The sequence below is a fragment of the Amblyomma mixtum genome, chromosome 7 (assembly GCF_055824585.1).
Source record: "Amblyomma mixtum isolate Tamu chromosome 7, ASM5582458v1, whole genome shotgun sequence".
Lineage (NCBI taxonomy): Eukaryota > Metazoa > Arthropoda > Arachnida > Ixodida > Ixodidae > Amblyomma > Amblyomma mixtum.
In genome coordinates this window covers 61194571-61212927 of record NC_143018.1, presented here as the reverse complement: position 1 = coordinate 61212927, position 18357 = coordinate 61194571, and the positions used below count along the sequence as shown (strand labels likewise).

At 44.3% G+C, this 18357-nt stretch overlaps 1 protein-coding gene across 1 annotated transcript; it reads right to left on the bottom strand.

The window, feature by feature from the left end:
- Positions 1–776: 776 nt before the first annotated feature.
- Positions 777–16523, bottom strand: LOC149336255 (enoyl-CoA delta isomerase 2-like). The gene is made up of 8 exons (XM_089552785.1): positions 16045–16523; positions 15703–15838; positions 13999–14097; positions 11182–11567; positions 8512–8632; positions 6922–7011; positions 5334–5477; positions 777–2806 (listed from the first exon to the last, which is right to left on the bottom strand). The coding sequence occupies exons 1-8, from the start codon at positions 16089–16091 to the stop codon at positions 2651–2653; spliced, it is 1179 nt and encodes a 392-aa protein (XP_089408911.1). The 5' UTR covers positions 16092–16523; the 3' UTR covers positions 777–2650.
- Between the last annotated feature and the right edge of the window lie 1834 nt (positions 16524–18357).

Sequence of the window (18357 nt, the reverse complement as noted above, 5' to 3'; positions counted from 1 at the left end):
TTTTTATCATCCATACTCTCACTGGGTCTCTGTTCTATGCACACTAAGTACTGCCAGGTTGGCGCTCCTTCACAGATCTCACTGCCACCGTGGCTGAGGACTGACGGGCAATGTTTACGGGCCACAGCTATTGAGCAGAGACTCGCTTTTTTTACCTACGCAGTGCGTTGACTCCCTGGCTGAAGTTATTTCTCTCTTAAAATGCAATATATTGGTAACAATAGCTGTTTAAGGTTTATTTCTAACATAAATGCACATTTTCGATCTTACAGTGTCATGGAAAAAAAAAACTGTTCCTTTATGAGTTGATTAGGCATGTCCAGTTCCAAGAAGCTTCCATAGATGGCGCCAGCTGCTCTAGCAACAAAGCAAAGCAGCTGCACAGCAAACTGCGAGAGGTGGCCGTCCTGCGGCCAAGGTATTGGCACAGTGAAAAAGTTACAGATGCTCTGCCCCTGTACCTTTCCTTTCGTTGCCAAGAAAAGCTGCCGCCGAGCATAGTAAATGCTTTTGATAGTAGCGTGTAGTGGTGCTTTAACCGAATGGTAAGACAAAAAGAAAAAAAAAAGGATATGGATATCCAGACCGCTGCAGACCAGAGGCCTTTTGCAGTCTTTTGTCATTCAATTGCTCTAAATATGATGAGTATACGGCTTACCAAGGTCTCCTCTAGTTCAGATTTAGAGCTGCGATGGCACCTGCTCGCTTGAAGTAACAGGGAAAAAAACAAGCAAATTCATTGACCATAAGGCTACATGAAGACAGGAAACGAAATGTTAGAAATCCTAAAATCCTTAATCATATTTAATTCAATGTACTGTAAACAGTTGCACCTTACATGCAAGACAGTGCTCCAAAGCAAGAGCAGTGAAAATCTCAGCTGTTCATACAAGCTGAAGCCCGCATTTACACCAACACATATCAAGAAGGTAAGGCACCAAAGTGGGTGTGGTAACACCATGCAGCCACTGGTAACTTTCAGACTGGCGTACCGGTATAGCACCGGTTATCACTGCAATTGGTCTGCCTTGTTCTAATTTCAGCTATTACCACAGCCCTCTTTCCCAAAGCAACATCCAGGGTGCTAAGTGCCACTGAACCACGTTTAAATCAGGATTTCAAGCAAATAAAACTATTAATGTCAAATAAATCATAAAGAACAGGTGCACAACAATTCACACCTGAATGCTCAACGATATAAGCAGAATAGAGACATTCATCAGTTTGAAATTCAGTTCCATCCACGATAACAAAATCTGAAACATGAGGTTTGGAGTCAGCTTTGGGATTCTGATGGGGCATACTTTCGCCTGTGGAGCTTTACTGCCCAGGACACAGACCGGCAAAGAAAACTCGAACAGGTGGGATATACCGGGTGTCCCAGCTAAATGTAACCAAACTTTTAAAAAAGGCGAAGTCAAGCCTTCTTTCCGACCGCAATTGAAGAATGGAACCTTCTGCCCGACTCACTAACAAATGTGCACGATGCGACAAGGTTAAAGGCGATGTTGTTAGATCATCTGGGTTGACATGTCTTTTTTTTTTCTTTCTTCGATTTATGTTTATATGAAATTCTTTTTCCTGTATTGCGTTTTTTTGCCCTAACCTCTTGCCGACGTGTGTGGTGCTCGTGGCCTAAAGGCATTTTTTACCTGCACCGTTCTAACTATCGCATTCTTTGCTTCTCTTTATGTTCCTATATTGCACTATTATATTTTTGTGACCTTTGTTTTTCCACATCAACCTTGTATACGCTCCCCCCTTATGTAATACCCCGACAGGGGCCTTTAAGGGACAATAAATGATGATGATGATGTCCTAGTCCAGTGAATTCAACTCAGGGTTGTTCATAGTCGTGTGGCCTATTCTTGAGTATTTTTTACTCTCTTCAAAGTTAATTAATTAGTTATGTTTAATTAGCTAACTTTTTAATTATGAACTTCAGGAAGAAAGTGTCAATGCAAAAGTTTTAGATCACCTCGAAAAACCGCTAGTAGTGCTGTTTCCATCAAGTTACGATTTACATAGCTTCATTTATTGGCCTTAAAAGAAAGTTGTCACGTGACCAGCTGCTCGCTCACTTCTCTGCCCCAATGTGCACCCAAAGTCTCATCGAGGAGAGGACTTGAGAAAAAACGGATTTTATTCTTTAAGGCGCGTCTTGGGACGCTGAAGTGGCACAGTTGTCATGTGGAAGCTTTTTCTTAATGTGCGGGTTATGGTTAAAGGCCGGTAAAAAAACTACTTTACGTAAACATTATTTTGCTGTAAATGTCTCAGTAAGCTGTTTCTCAAAGCGATCTACAACTTTTCCATTGACACTTTGTTCCTCAAGTCAATAATTAAAAAGTTTATTAAAAAGTTAGTTAATTAAGCTTGACTAATTAGTACTCAACCTTGAAGAACGAAAAAAATACTGCAGACTAGGTCACGTGACTAAACAACCCTCATTTGGTTTCAGACGGCTAGGACAACCCGTGTTTTCTAAAAGCTAGGTTACATTTAGCTGGGACACCTGGTATAGCAATAAGTAATACCGTAGACTTCTGCAAATGCATTTACAAGTAAAGGTTCAAAGTGGCAGAGGTAACAACAGATTTTGTGGTGCTTTCACAATGGGCACGGTACACCTGCACACATGTTGCATAGTTCAGAGCTTCCCCTTGTCCTTGAAAAAGTTCATGACGGCTTGCATTGCTTCCTCTGAGACAAAGCGTTCCACGAGGCGATCACACTCCTTGTCATTGGCCTTGTGCAGGTCGGCCCAGATCGGATCACGGACCAGTGCTTTTGAATACTGCAGAGACTGAAAAAAAGAAAAGAAAAAGCATTTCAAGCTTGCCACTTCAAGTACATATAGTATGTAGCGGCACAGCCAGAAATCATACTGTGCTGAAGCTCCAAGTGAAACGTACTAACCAGTTATGTGTCAGCAGAGGCCAAAGCTCATATGCATGACATCAGTGGTGAGCACAGTTTTCTACCTGACTTTTCCGTTATCAACTTCGTTATCAAAAGGGGGTACATTAATACAATCCATGCATAGATTCATGGATGCATGCATGGATTGTATTACTGTACCTCCTTTCAGCGCGTTCGTCCTGTGAACCCTGTTGTCTCGTCCAATTCCTAGAGTAGCGCAAAATCGTGGTTTGAGCTAGTTGGTACATCTTCAAAATTTCACCCGCGCTGCGACTAGGAACAAGAACAGAGAAGGAAGGACAAGGACAGGCTCTAGTCCTAGTCGCAGCGCGGGTGAAATTTCTAGAGTAGCGCATTATTTCCATAAAAAATTAACAGTAATTTAGTGCTCTCCTAAGAAGCAAGGCAAAGGGCTCTGCCACTTTCACTTAATAAGTCACTTGAACTACTGACACACATCCTGGCCTATGCTATAAGGTCAAAGTTACCAGTGCCCTCTTTCTGAAAAAATGTGGTAGTACTACACGGTGGCGCTTTTTGGTACAGCACTGCATAACTGGAGAAGCCGGCAGCATGGCACTGAGGCACTGAAATGAAAACTGAAACTACTGTGGATGGCACACGTGTATGCAAACAACCTGGCTTATGAGTTTTTAGTTAGCTCTGATATGTAGCATGTCAATAGAGTTCCAGCTAGTGCATCTGTTCACCACAGCACCATAGCACTGCCCATATAGTGCAATCCCCTGTGCTGGTCAAGGTGTAACTGTGTACTAAACTGGCATATGAAAGCAATCAATAGCTCCTGCAAGCAAGGAGACTGAGGATGATTACTTCTTGTTTGTTTCCGACAAGTGTTAGATGGAAAATAACTTCTGCAACCATTAAGATAGCAGCTGTGAGAAAAATCAACAGGCCACCAGGAGGGACCAGACCCTCAAAGCACGCAATGCTACACGAGGTGCTCTTCCAAAATGCATTGTTATGAAGCAATCAGATGTGACACTGAGTCTCCCACCTAATGTGAGCCAAGTGTTTCAAGAAAGCTTGTATTGGACATAGGAATGAAACTACCGTATATTGCCGATTATAAGTCGAACCCGAAACTAGCGACCACCATTGGGCAAAAAAAAAGTTAGACTCCGAATTTAGGTTGACGCTGCCGCACCCTGCAGTCCTAGCTCGCCCAAAAAGTTTTTCAGGAGGATGAGTCATAAAGAAACATTTATTCATTCACGAGACATCTCTGACTCGTCGTCGCTTGTGATAACAAGTTGCCATCGTATTAAAATGAACCTTTGGTGCATATCTCAATTAAATTCAAGTTTTTTTAAGCAGATCCACTTTTGCACCGTGTCTGACAACTATTATAAAATTACGAGCGCACGGGGCATGACATTATCCGCGACTCGGTCGAAATTACTTTTGATCCCGCATATAGGCCGACTTTAAGACTCCGCATATACGTCGACTCCGATTATAAGTCGACCCCCCAACTTTGGAAGGAAATTAAAAAAAAAACGTCAATTTATGCGCGGCAATATACGGTAACTGAAACATCACCATTCCAACTCACTACTCGAGGAGTAACGTGCAACCAATGAAAATTTAATTAATCAGCAAGTGATAGAAGTATGAGCAAAATTTCAATCGGAAGGTCATTCCGCAACAAAAGAAACTACTAACGGCAGCGTTGCTACCAGAGCCCTCATCTATGTTGTGGAACACAAAATATACTAGGCAAAAGGAGTGGCATGTCAGGCAGAGGTTGTGCAGCGCATCAATTTACAGGCTCGCAAGTAAAGGCTGGATGTTTTAAAAAAAATACCGGGCTGGACAAAGTTACTACTTAGTGCCCGGGAAACACTATCTCGAGCTACTGAAAATTTTCTAACACTACAGAGACAGAACATGATGAGGAGTGCAAGCAGCTCTCTTCAAGTTTCCTAAATGTATTGGGACCACGTGCTGCCTTTGCATTTGCCACAGCAAGCCAGTTTTGCCCACATCAGAGCTGGCCAATCATGTACATCATAGTCTTTTTATTTTAAAGCACATCGCAGTAAGCCTTCAATACCTTAAATGTTCTTTCACCCCCCTCACCACTAGCAACAACGACCACCACAGCAAAGCGTCACTAAGAGCATGATCATTCCTGACAGATGCTACCCATTTTATTGAGTTATCTCGCTTGTATTCGATATTTATTTTAGCCAAGTTCTTAGAGGAACCAATTTCAATGATGATGGCATGTCCAAAAAGCCATCCAGTACACATGCGTAGGCCTTTTGCCTTCCTAACTGAGACTGTTTAGCTAAGTTCTCAAGATGATGAAGTAAAGTGAGTGGTGGGAGACTTTGACCCGGTACCACTAGGACATGTAACAGGCCAAAGTCTGTACATGTGCACACCTTGGGTGGCAGCTTGGACAGCTGCTGGAGCTTCTTCTTGGTCTCCTCGTGGAAGGCAGCATCCGGGAACACGTCTGTCACAAATCCACACGCCTTGGCCTCCATTGCGCTGAGCTGCTCATTGAGCATGAGCACCCGGTTGGCCTGTGAGGACCAATCAGGTGTCAGGCACTGGTCATGAAGCCAGGAGCAGGGCACAGCACTGACTATACGAAACACCTTTTTGTCATTATCAAAATTCATGTAAAAATAATGCACACAAAAGGTGTACTTAAGTTTCATTGAAATTGGTTGTCATTGAGGGCTGTTGATAGCTTTTAACGGCAAATCAATATGGTTGCTAAAATTTGTTTGCATTCAGCAATCAGCAACTACTTAATGATACATGTAATGAAGCTGGCTCTTCAGCATAAATGCAAGCGTTGTCTCTATTATGCCATCGCATCAATAACAAGCCAGAACATATGCAAAGCCATGTCCATGTTCTGTGCCTATTGTGGAAAAATATCTGTATTATTCAAACGAATTACCAAATGCCCCTCACCACACAAAAAGAAAAACAACTGCCTGAAACTGAGAACCACAGCGGTGGTCGCCTACGTTTGAGTTGAAAACTTTCTGGCAATGATGGTTTTCTGCAGTTCCGTCAGATGCACGCTGTCAGGAATGACAACACAAAACTGCTCCAAAATGGTAAAGGCTTCTGCAGATTCCGGATTCCTCCACAGTGTGCTGGGGTAACAGTGGAGTCTCCTCACAAATTGTGTCACCAAGAGTGAAGAGGCTCTACTGCACATGATGCGAACAGCGTGTGACGAGTGCACAGTTTCAATGCACAGGAAGAACAGAAGAACTGCGGGGAAAGAAATAAGGGAAACGTGCATCGAAGCGGGAATGGTGAGTTGCCTTTGGTCAAGAAATTGGAAAGGCCAGCGACGTGCCAATCAGAGTATGAAACTGTACAAAACTGTACTCAGTTGACTGGCCAATATGCAGCCCGGCCACCATGGTCTGAAGTGAAATGCAGAAAAGAGAAAACGAAACTATGTAGCTGTGCAATTTTTCAGTGACAAAACCCTCCAAAAGTTGTCACGCCTGCTGCTGCACGCAAGTCACAGGTGCGTGAGCTCCTCTCTGACGCGGCATTTGATGTGATGCAAGATATTTAGATAACCCACTGCTGTGCCGTTCATACCATGGCATGGCATCCATTCAAGAGCCCGTCCAAATTACCCTATGTAAGCACAGCTGTGTCCTAATTAATGTGTGTCTGGGATCACAGACTTGCTTGAACATTGGCTGGGACCACATCAGCAGTCTGGATTATCCAAATTTCCGAGTTAATGAGGGTCCAATTAATTGAGTTTACTGTATGGCTGATAGAGAGAAAAGAGAAAGATGCTGTAGGAAGCAGACCTTTATCATCTTCTTTCGATAAATTCAAGAGTACAGAAGTGAAAGAAGGGTGATGCATACACAATGTGCCTGACCTCTCCGACTAAGCAAGAATGCAGCATCCTGACAGTGGCACCTTTGCATGCATTTTCAGCACTTCAAGTAAAAGAATGAACGATTTGCGTCAACTCACCCTTGCCACACCCATGGCCCTTGGGAATGTGTAGGAGGAACAGCCCTCTGGATTCAGCCCCAGCAATGTGAATGGCGTGTGAAAGAATGCCTGTGGGAGACAGCATAAAACAGAGAACAAAAAAAAAAAAATGTAGAACATAAATTCATAGCTGGAAATGCAGTAATTCTTGCGTGTGCCTGACTAACTGCATGCTGTACACATGAAATATGAGATATCCTAAGACGCAGAGTGTAAATTTTTTTTCAGCAATTTTTCTGAAACATTCAAGATAAGATAATACAAGTCTGGAGACGTGGTTGAAACATTTTTTGCTGCACTGCGAACTTTTGGCTGAGCTACTGCAATGTGTTTTAAGAGAATCCCCCAAAGTGGAGCAAAGTAGTGTGTGCTGGGCAATGTCTAATATATAAGAAAATGCGAAATTTTTGAAGCAAATGAGAAAGTTACAGCCCTCATCACTCAAGCAGGTGCTTAATAGTGCTTTGCCATGAGTTCAAATGCATGTAAATTAGCTGCATGTGGGTGTTTTCGGACAGTCACCGTAAAATGTCTGACTCCTACCTCTCCAAGGACTCCTCAAGAAGGAACAATACAACTTGACCACATTCATTGGATAGCAGCACTTCAAAAACAACTTTCTAAGGGACCAAACATCCTTCCATGGCTGCTGTGGCTACAGTTCAGTTCTTCAATATATTTGACAAATTTTCCATAGTTGGGACTGAGGAGGATATAATGATGTAATCAATGCCAAGCTCTAAAATGTTGAAGTAGGCAGCTAATTTCTCTCTCTCCTGAACAAACCACAAGGCAGCTGCATATATTATATCAGGCAACTATGTATTAAGCCATCATATTTTTCTGATATTTCACAGTACACACGAATGCACAGCTGCCTATTCTCACGATGAGGCGAGCGACAGTGCAGATGGTTTTAATCCCTGGCAGTCACTTGCCTACTTCCACTGAACATAAGAGAAAACTGGTCAATCAGTGGAGCAGAGCAAACAAGCCCTTTTACAAGCCCTGTATAAATTGTTGATGTTTGGTTTAGTTTGGTTTATGGGGTTTAATGTCCCAAAGCGACTCAGGCTATGAGAGACGCCGTAGTGAAGGGCTCCGGAAATTTCGACAACCTGGGGTTCTTTAACGTACGCTGACATCGCACACTACTTGGACCTCTAGATTTTCTCCTCCATCGAAATTTGACTGCCTTGGCCGGGATCAAACCCGCGTCTTTCGGGTCAGCAGCCGAGCACCATAACCTTAAATCTAAGGTCAGAAGCAATAGGCGAGTGTATGGAGCATCGCCCAGCACAGCAAGAGAGACAAAAAAAAGTTGAAAAAGAGAGATAGGGAGGCAAAAAGGGTTATCTTCTGCATCGCCCAGGGTGGCAGTACAGCCCGTTGAGAGCTGGAGATTCTGTACGGTGGGTGGCTCATCTGAGTGGGTGCCACTACAACCCCAAAAGTTCCAACTTTTTCATGCAGACTACACATGGCGTATTGAGATCCAAGCAGTACTATGCACAACAAACAACAGAACAAAGTGCTTGAAGAAACCACGCTGAAAACGATGTGGCATACCTTGTCCGAGGCATAGACAAAGTCGAAGAGGCCCAAGACGGTGCAGGCGACTCCTATGCATGGGCCATTGACCAGAGCCACAGCTGGCTTGGGGAAGTTGATGAAAGCAGCTACGTACTTCCTGAAACGACCAGACTGAAATTACCAGGCTGCCGCTGAAAAACGAATTAAGTGGCTCAACAAGAAGAGTGTCAACTCTTGTTTTCTGCCTTTCGACTGGTGGAGGCGTGTGACACCATGCACGAGTAGTCATCCTGTAGTCAGTTACAACTCAAGAACGCAGTGCCGAATGCCCCTCAAAGGATGCCCTTAAGCCAATGACATCATCCAAAACACGGGCCTTTGTCCCCAGCCACTTTTAAACTATCCCTCTTAACCCCTCCGCTTCCCTAGCCTGTACAAACCACTCCTCATGACCTTTTCTTTGTTCGGGCACCACAGGTGCGGAAGGGTTAAGGGGAGAAGTTGAAAACATGCTGAGGACAAATGCCTGTGTCTTGGAGGACACGGGCGTCCAAGACAGTATGGATGCTTTAGCAGCTGAATCCCTGCTACAATACGAACATTGCAGCAAGAAGACAGGTCTTTACTCCCGAGTACTTCATTTTAAACAAGCTCAGTGGTCAAATCACCTTATAGTTTATGATTAAACAGCTACAGAGGCATGAGCTTTTGGCAGTGCTACAAACTTTGCTGGGTTCAAATCAGTGGAGTGTAAGAGCATTTCTCACAAGAGTTTCAATGTCCGGGGCGACAACACGGCCCATTTCAATGAGAATGTCTCGGCGAAAAGTACAGGACGTTAGCTGCTTCTCTGCTTAGTTTTGGTCCTTTGCCGCTGCTTTGCGGGCATCCTGCTTTCGACTGTGGCACCTCTGAACTGCTTGCAGTGACAAATGCAGTGACAAAGGAGGATTCAGAAGCAAGAATGGGCACAAAAAAACACTGGCAATGTTCCTACTTTAACATGACTTTTTTTGTCTTTAGTAGTATTCCCTGAAATGGTAGCAAGCATTCTGGGTAAAACAGCATTGCACATAATATATTTGACTGCACCTGAGCTTCCATGCATGTGACACGGAGAAAAAAATGCAATATCAGCTATGTTAATAAAAAAAAAACACTCCCACGAATTTTTCTCGAGTAACGACGACTAGTGGAACTTATGCAGCAAGTTTACATCACACCAACATACAAAAATAAGGGAGGAGCTAAGAGAAGCATTGAAAATGGAGACTGCAATGAAGAGAAAAAAGATAATTGGCCCGTAGTTTTAAGAGGCAAGTTTATAGTAGTAGTAGCAGTAATAGTAATAGTAGTAGTCGACATTATTCTGGGACAAAATTACCAAGTGTGCCCTGGATAAGAAGGCTAAAGACAGTTTCCCACCTGACGAGGCCACCCCACTCGTGACAGCAGTGGCAACTACTTAAAGAACACAAATTACAACAAACTGTCTAGAATGAACTATCAGGCAAATATTAGTGATGATGTTGCAATAACCGTGATTGATGTTAAAGGGGCTCTCAATAAAGGTGCGGCATTCCTGATATGTTAAATGATGCCACTTCATGAATATCCTAGCGAAAAATTTTTAATGCCTTTTGCAGAAGCGGAGTTATCTGTAGTCAAAATTTGAACTTCAGCGTCTTTGAGCCTTTCCCTCTGCAGAAATTCCTGAGGGGGGGGGGGGGGGGGGGGGGGGGCTTCCTGGCCTGTCTGAGGGACGCAGCTGACTGGCTGCAGTCAGCTGCAGCCAGTCAGCTCTGGGCAAGACAGATCCCTGATGTCTGAAAGAATCTAACCAATAGCCACCTGCGGACAGAAATATGCAGGAGTGTGAGATGGAGGAGGGCTCACCAACTTTTCCGCATGACTGTGGGCTATCTACCGTGTGTAGAAGTGTATTATTTGGCTCAGGTGTTCATGACGAAAGAACGCTGTGACTGAGCAAGTTTACGCACTCTCCACAGAAAGTGTTTCAGAGCCTCTTTAAAGGGAAACTCCGTCGTTTTTTATACCTTCATGGATTTTACTGGAATTTTCCGTGTAAGTTCACCACAGTTTCCTGGTCATTTGTGCCAAATTCACAGCTGAGCAATGCCTTGATGCAATGCAAATGAATTTGAGAACTTACAATTTCGTGGCTTCAATCGGTGCGATTTCTATGGGCAACTCTGTGTGTGTGACATCATAGGTTGGCATGCCCGTTGATATTCATTCTGCATTAGCTGAAGGATAAAACTTTGTTCTTGATTTTGGTCAGTTAAGACAAATAATGACCCAAGCTATCCCTTACCTTATCTAGTTGGTGTGCACACAATAAGTTTTGGAACAGTATCATTGACATCATAGGTTTGTATGTCCCGACGTCATAGTTTGGATGATACCCAGCTTCAGTTTCGGTTTCCTAGTTTTTGCCGCTTTAAAATAGTTGTACTCGGTATTTTCAAAAACAATTTTTTGCACCAGAGAGAGGGAACTCTAAAGAATGCGATGCGATTATTAACTCAAAATGTTTACAAAACCCCCGGAGTTGCCCTTTAAAGCTTAGGCTACCAGAAATAAGTACCATGGCAGAGACAGCCCGGAGCTGCATAAACAAAGCACGCTGTATACTCTCGACTCTCAGGAGATTAGGTCATGTAACACTTCTAACCAGCCGCTCACCGGACAAGCTCAGCTGCTTCTTTGGCGAGCACATCTGGTGGCAGGCCTGTCTTGAGCCGGTTCATGAAGTTGCCCAGGTCATTGCCACTCGAGAAGAAGTCGCCCGTGCCTGTAAGCACCAGGTAGTGAACGTCTTCGCGCTCTGCTGCCTCTTTGAGGTGCTTGATCATGCTGTCGTACATCTCGAGGGTGATGGAGTTTTTCTTGTTTGGCCGGTTGAAGCGAACAATGAAGCCATTGTCCTCAATGCTGCATGCTAGGTCACCATCACTGGCGGAAGATGAAGACTCCACTGCACTGCTAACACTCGGTGAGCTGCCACTAGGGCTCGGTGAGTCACCAGCAAGCTTGTCCACGAGGGAGGAGTACTCATCCTGTGCCTTCTCCTGTTGAGGAAGAAGATGTGGTATACTGTCTTGAAAAAAAAAAGAGTCAACTTCAAGGGTACTTTGAGGTTCGCGCACTTTAATAAAAATTGTTCTGCAGGTTCGCTCCTCCATCCTGATAATTTGTAGCACCAAGTTTTGGCAGCTGTATGGCATTTCATTCTTGCACAAATGAATTTCCAAGTTTGCCATATCCCCGACCATAAGTTCAATCGAATTTCGATGCAGGCGAAATTCTGGAGGCCCGTGTTCTGGGTTATGTCAGTGCACGTTAAAGAACCCCAAGTGGGCAAAATTTCCAGAGCCCTTCACTACGGCATCTCTCATAGCCTGAGTTGCTTTGGGACGTTAAACCCTATAAACCAAACCAAACAATTTCTAAGGAAAACAGCGCATTTGTGGTGTCACAAACGTAACTCGCACACTCATTGAACCAAAATTGTTTGGTCCGCATTTACTAAAGTAACAGCCAGCGTTGCTGCAAGCAGTCACTAGCATTTCAGCCATTCAGCATGCACACAAGAAGTTTTCCAATAATGTCTGATATAACCGATACATCAAAAAAATTGCTGAAGAAGCACCATCCTGCTGTTTGAGTTTTGGCTGGTTGTTTTTGTTGTTTTAGAATTGTATAACTCCACATTTTAAAACATGCACTACAATGAAAACATGGAACCCCAAGGCACATAATGCGATTATCGACTCAAAATGTTTAGAAAACTCCCTTAGATCAAAAGATACCTTGGAAATGCCTTTTGGGCATGAGTTCTGCAGAGGCACTGTACAGTGCAAGTACAAGGTGACATGATCAAGACTTTTTATTCCCCCAATGATTGTGCAAAATTTCATTCTTGCTTCGAAGAATCAAAGGCCTTTCAATGTGGGAAAAGTATGAAATGTGTGCGGTTTGTGAGGTTAGTGTAATGGGGTCAACGCTGTTTGGTGTGCAATATTATCCTGCAGTCTGGTGGAGTGGGCGTCCACAGTAACTGAACTGACTCAATGGAATCATTTCAAATCATTCTAATATTAGTAAAACTGACAGTCAAATATTTGAACGCAGCATTCACAAGCAGGTCAAAGTGGGATGTACTGTCATGCTCATTACGACTTGCAATGCAACCGAAGTGAGCCAACAAAAGTTCCCATTTTATAGTAAATCAATGCGCCTTTACACAGGGCACCAGACTTGCATGAACCTACAAAGTACTTTGCTCGCTGTATCGATGCTGATTGCATCAATTTCCAGCAACACTGGGCTCGCACTGTTTCGAGAACTGAACTCCTACCACATGCGCACATTGCAGCTCATGTTGAATTCAACAGTACATATTATTAACCTGTGCACCAAGGCCTATACACTAATTGGTGTTCCTGCAAAAGAAAACTTGCATCAGCACCACCTAATGTTATGCTAAAAGTGTAAAAGTACCTCATGCAACTGACTGCTGTCAAGCACACACCTCACTGATCAATTAGAACAAACAGAGTACACAACTCTTCGTCGTCAGCTTAAAATATTCCCATCATGACAGCGTAACTGACGTGTAGATCAACGCATGCACTGGCTAGCTATTCCTGCTGTAAAATTTCTTTTTCTCATAAATCATATTCATATTAACACAAGCTTTAGGCTGACTTACCGTCACTAACTCCAACCATACAAAGTGCATCAATACTATTTGTATCCCGCTGTGATACACTAAAATACTCTTTTTTTTTCCAGTTGGCCATCGAATAGTGGAAAAGGATGTTACGTGAACATACTGATGCAGAGAGATACTTTAGAAGAATAGACAGCTGGGCAGGTTGGTATTCATTAATAACGTACTACTGGCATCTATGGTAGCAAAACTGCGAGCTGAACACAAGGCATCAAAGAGAAGCCAAAGTCTCGGCAGACCATGGACTTATGTACCATATTCCTTGAGAAATAAAATGAAAAAAAAAAAAGAACCCAACACAATGCGAGCAATTGTAATGTTATTTAAATGCACTGATCTTCTCCACACACTAATACTCTCAAGGCATTGTAGGTGTACTGTGAATACATTAAAAAAAATGCCAGTGTCACCCCTAACCACTGAGCGACTGTCACACCCTGAATCTATCTGCTGTCCCAGTGATACAAGCAGCAATGGGGATTTCAGACCTAAGACATCCCAAAAGCGGTGAGAGTTCCTTGAATTGAAACAAGAATGATATTCAGTTGCATACTTCATGCGCAGTGGGAACTAAACAAACAGACGCCCTCATTTTACACTTGCCTCCCAAAAGTAGTGCCTCAACTTCCACTTCAAAGTGCTTCTGCATACCAATGACAACATTGCTTATGATACAAAGCATACGTAGTCACAAGCAGCCTCACTGCTGCCCTAGAGTTGTCCAAGAAAAACCCACATGCAAACAGCGGAGGTGGAAAAAGACAAACCTTAGGCATGTCGCCGAGGGCGTTCCAGGCGTCCCACTTGGCCCGGCCGACCAGGTCAAACACTCCTGGCTTGGAAGCTGAGCATTTGCCCACTGTGGCCTGGCATCAGGAACAGAAAGACAGATCTATTATGATGGGTTCACAGCGACTGAAACCACGCTGCTAGCACCTGTCTTTTTACACTACATCTTTTTGTGCCAGTGAACTGCTGAAGGCCCCATGGGCAGACGTGGGTCCCTGAGATCAAGAACTCATGCAATAATTTGCATTTTTAATGCGGGGTTCCTAAACCTCCTGCTGTTAGTTTAGCGTGCCTCATTTTCAGTGACGCTGAGAAATGTTATGGGTAAGAAATAAACCATGTGTCACTGCGGCACGTTAGCCCTTTAAGGTGCCTCGTACACAGTTATGTACATTGCGAACTCACAGCATTTTCCCAAAGTACGCTCCACCTACAATTGCGATAATGAAGTAATTACTCATTAGCATTACTCAGGCGGTGGTCCTGGGTTCAAACCCCGGGATAGGATGAATTTTTCTTCAACTACTAAGTTTCTGTGAAAGCTATACAGCTTTCTTATGTAGCCATATGGCTGCACTTATGTGGATGCTAATGAGTAATCACTACCTCATTACAAATCTACTTTGATGTGAAATTATCACATGAAAATGTGTGTGTGTGCTATCCATTTCCTCCTTGACTTACACGCACTTCTGCGCTTTACTATTTCCTATTACCTTTCCTGATTTCGCAAAAACTAAAGGTGCTGTACAAAGGGGGCAGAAAAAAGAAACGGAACAACAACACGCATGGGTCATGTATGCGGACAGTGGTAGCAAGACAGAGAAGGCAAGATATTCATCCATCAATACGACGCATAAGCTGCAACTCCGACAAATCGTCTGGGTTTCCTTAACCATTCTTTCTGTGCAGAGGCAAGGATGTGGCAACAGTCTAAGGTCTTTAAGTCAATGCCCTGTCTCATGTGAAGCTCAGTTTGCCTCATTAACGACTAAGGTTCAGTAATAAAACTTAGCTAGCTAATGGGGCAAAAGTGGTACCACAACACACAACATGGAAGTAAACCCACAGGTGCACGAGAGGTGTAAATGAAACAAGGCATGATTGTCACACACTCATGAGCACAACATTGAAATTCACGAATTCCACAGGCTATCACAAATTTCTTTGTATTGAGGAACGTTGCCAGGAACCATGTCAGTGGAACTTGAGTGACATTTGAAGACACAAAGATGCAATTATATGTCGACAGGCACTCAGATCGTCCGTAACTGCTATGTGCTTCAACTAAACTGTAAAAGTTTGAAGAGTTGAAATCAAAGTTAAATACTTACAACTCTGTCATGATTTCATCAAAATACTCAATCTTGGGGGAACTGAAGGCACAACATGGCAGCAGTGATCAACAGTTTCTGTCTTTGATGCAGACGTTTATTATACTTTGCCCATTTATTACAGATATATGCATATGTTACACAAGTGGCTAAATTATCCAACTGAATGACAACAATGGTCAGGTCTACGCTAGACTTCCCTTTCAAGTAAAAGGAGGGCATGTAAGTCAATGAATTACCCTCACGTTTCACGGCTTCAATGCTAGCGCCAATCTTCGGGACAACTGTTATCGATATATCAGGACTATAAAACAGCTCGCATGCGGCGGGGAGAAGTGACAGTGTTACCTGTTTGTAAAGCGCGTACAACTTGAGTTTCACGTCGTTCGACGGCTCCTCGGGCAGTTTCTCAACGTTGGCGACGGCGAGATTGAAGCGCTGGAGGGGTGAAGAAGCCGACGAGGACCAAAAAGCCGAGTTAACCCTGAAACAAAGTCGCGAGGAGGACGGAGATGTAAGGAGAAATGACCTCGAGATCCGAAGTCAGGTACGCAAATCAAAACCGGCCGAGCTCCGAGGACGAACTTCTGTCCAAAGTCGGCGACGTCCGAGCAGGGTCGCCGCTAGCTAAGCTGACACAAGATGAAATACGCGAAGTGAGAAACCAATAGAGAACAGTTGAATCCTTGCCTGTAAACGCATGGACGCAAGGTCAGCCTTCGTGCGAGGGACAACATTATCCTCACTCGATCGCTTGACGACTACAGTTTCCTCCTAGGCACGGAGGAAGTTGGGAGAGTGGAATAGCGAACAGGATCGGTTGACGTCGCACGAGGATCCTCCGACAGCTTCGACTTGCGGCACTGGCCGTCACGGATGCAGCGTTATCAGTGCACTGAGAAGACCCCGCGGCTTTGAATAATCGACGCTCTGTTGCGTAGTCGCGTCAAGCGATTTGATATCGCAAGGCTAGCAGCGACAAGCGCACTACTGCGATCAGTTTGCACTTGCAAGGTTTGCTAGAGTCCATGAACTTTTGTTTGCTCTGATGTTTATGACACTCACTGTCGCACAAGCGGACGCCGCCGGCAATAAAACCAGCCTTAGCTTAGCTTCACTACCGATCAAAACAGCTGAACGTGCGGTGACAAGAAAGAAGCAACAACAAATTCTAAACGGAGAGGTAAACAAACCTGCAGCACGAAGCAACCAATCGCGACCACCATGAACGTAACGATTTCTAGTTTCGGTTTTGTTTTATTCCTGTAGCGCGGCAAAAAGTATACGCAGAGATTTCTGGTGTCCAGAGCTATGCAGCCTAAATATATTACAGAATTATGAAGTAAGGGAACAAATAACCATAGCTACGGAAGGATAGGAGACCCATTCAGCTCCACTGTGAGTCAGATTTTTTTTTTTTTTCTCATTTATCGCCCGCGCGCTGTGAGGGCAATGGATGACAGACTGGTTACAGGCTACTGGTTACAGGTTACAGGTCACAGGCTGGTTACAGGCTAAATACAGGTGAACGCTACGCCTTGACAAGCGTGTGCTTTTCCGCGTCGACGATATTTTGTCACAGCACTTGGCCACTCTTTTTGATCGCCCAGTCGCCCGGTACAAAGGGGGACGGCTACAGCGGCATCAGCATCATCATTAGCTACAAATACAAATAGTCATGGAGCAAATAGTACGTCATGGAGGAAGTTTTTTTACCTCCATGTAGTACGTAGCGTTTCCGCGTGACATGCGCGCGCTTGATCGCTGTGATCCTGGAGCTAAAAATGTATTAAAGCTGCAAGTTTGAAGAATGATAAGCGCTATGCGACCAAGGGCGTCCGCAGAATTTTTTGCAGGGGGGGGCCCATTGGTTGTTGGCGCCGGAGGGGGGGGGGGGGGGGGGGTATATTCGTAGCGAAAAGGCACTATTTGCGGAGTAAATTTATTTATTTATATATAAATAAAAAGTAAGTAAAATACACACATGAAAGAAAATTACAAGCAGCAAATTAAAGCGCGGATTGTAGAGATACATTGGAGTTTATCAACAAAGAAACAATTAAAATTAATAAAAATGCAAAAAGATACTATCAATACTCGAAGTGCTCAGTCTTACTGCATACGGGTTCTCGACTCACCCGAATTGATGACCAGCACACAGCGCAATATGTTCACAAACACGCAACTACAGTCACTCAGTCAGTCTTCCTTGAACAGCAACTGTAGGCGCCTCGGATTTTTCTGGGCGAATTGCGCGTAGTTACACGGGTGATAAATTCATTTCTGTGCTTCATTACACGCTCTCAGTGCACAGTCATCATACACATTGAATGGAAAAACGGTTGAACGAGTACGTTGAAAACAAAAGATGACTATATATACAACAAAAACTTATTTACAAGGTAAATGCACGCTCGCAGCTTCGTACACCTCGCTCCATCTTGCTCGCGCATCCGCACAGTCGAGCAACCGCACACACACTGCTCGCCGCTCGTCGTTTTCTCGTCCGCTGTCTTGGTTGTTCTCACCTTCGTTGACAACCCGCCACTAAAAACACCGAAGCACAAACACAGAGGCGCGCACACGTGCAAGGGCTTATACTTGCCACAATATCCACGAATGCGCACTTTTGGGGTGTAAGGAACGCCGCGCGACTTCCGAGGGGAAGGGACACCCGCAACTAATTCGGCCGGAAAATTTGTTTTTGTGCTTTTATGGGGTTCAGAGCCCCAAAACGACTCAGGCTATGAGGGACGGAGTAGTACAGAGTTTCGGATAATGTCGACCACCTGGGTCTCTTTACCATGCACTGACACGCACAGTACATGGGCGCTGTTGTGATTTGAGGCCCAGCCAGAGGTGACAGGCGAGCCAGGCAGGCGCCATCGGGCTGCGTTGACCAAAGGCGCTGGTTTTCGGAGAAGACGCAAGGAACGCTGGTGTGGGGGCGCCTCTGGAGACTGCGTCGCCGTGAACAAAAGCAGCTAATCCCCTTTGCCGAAG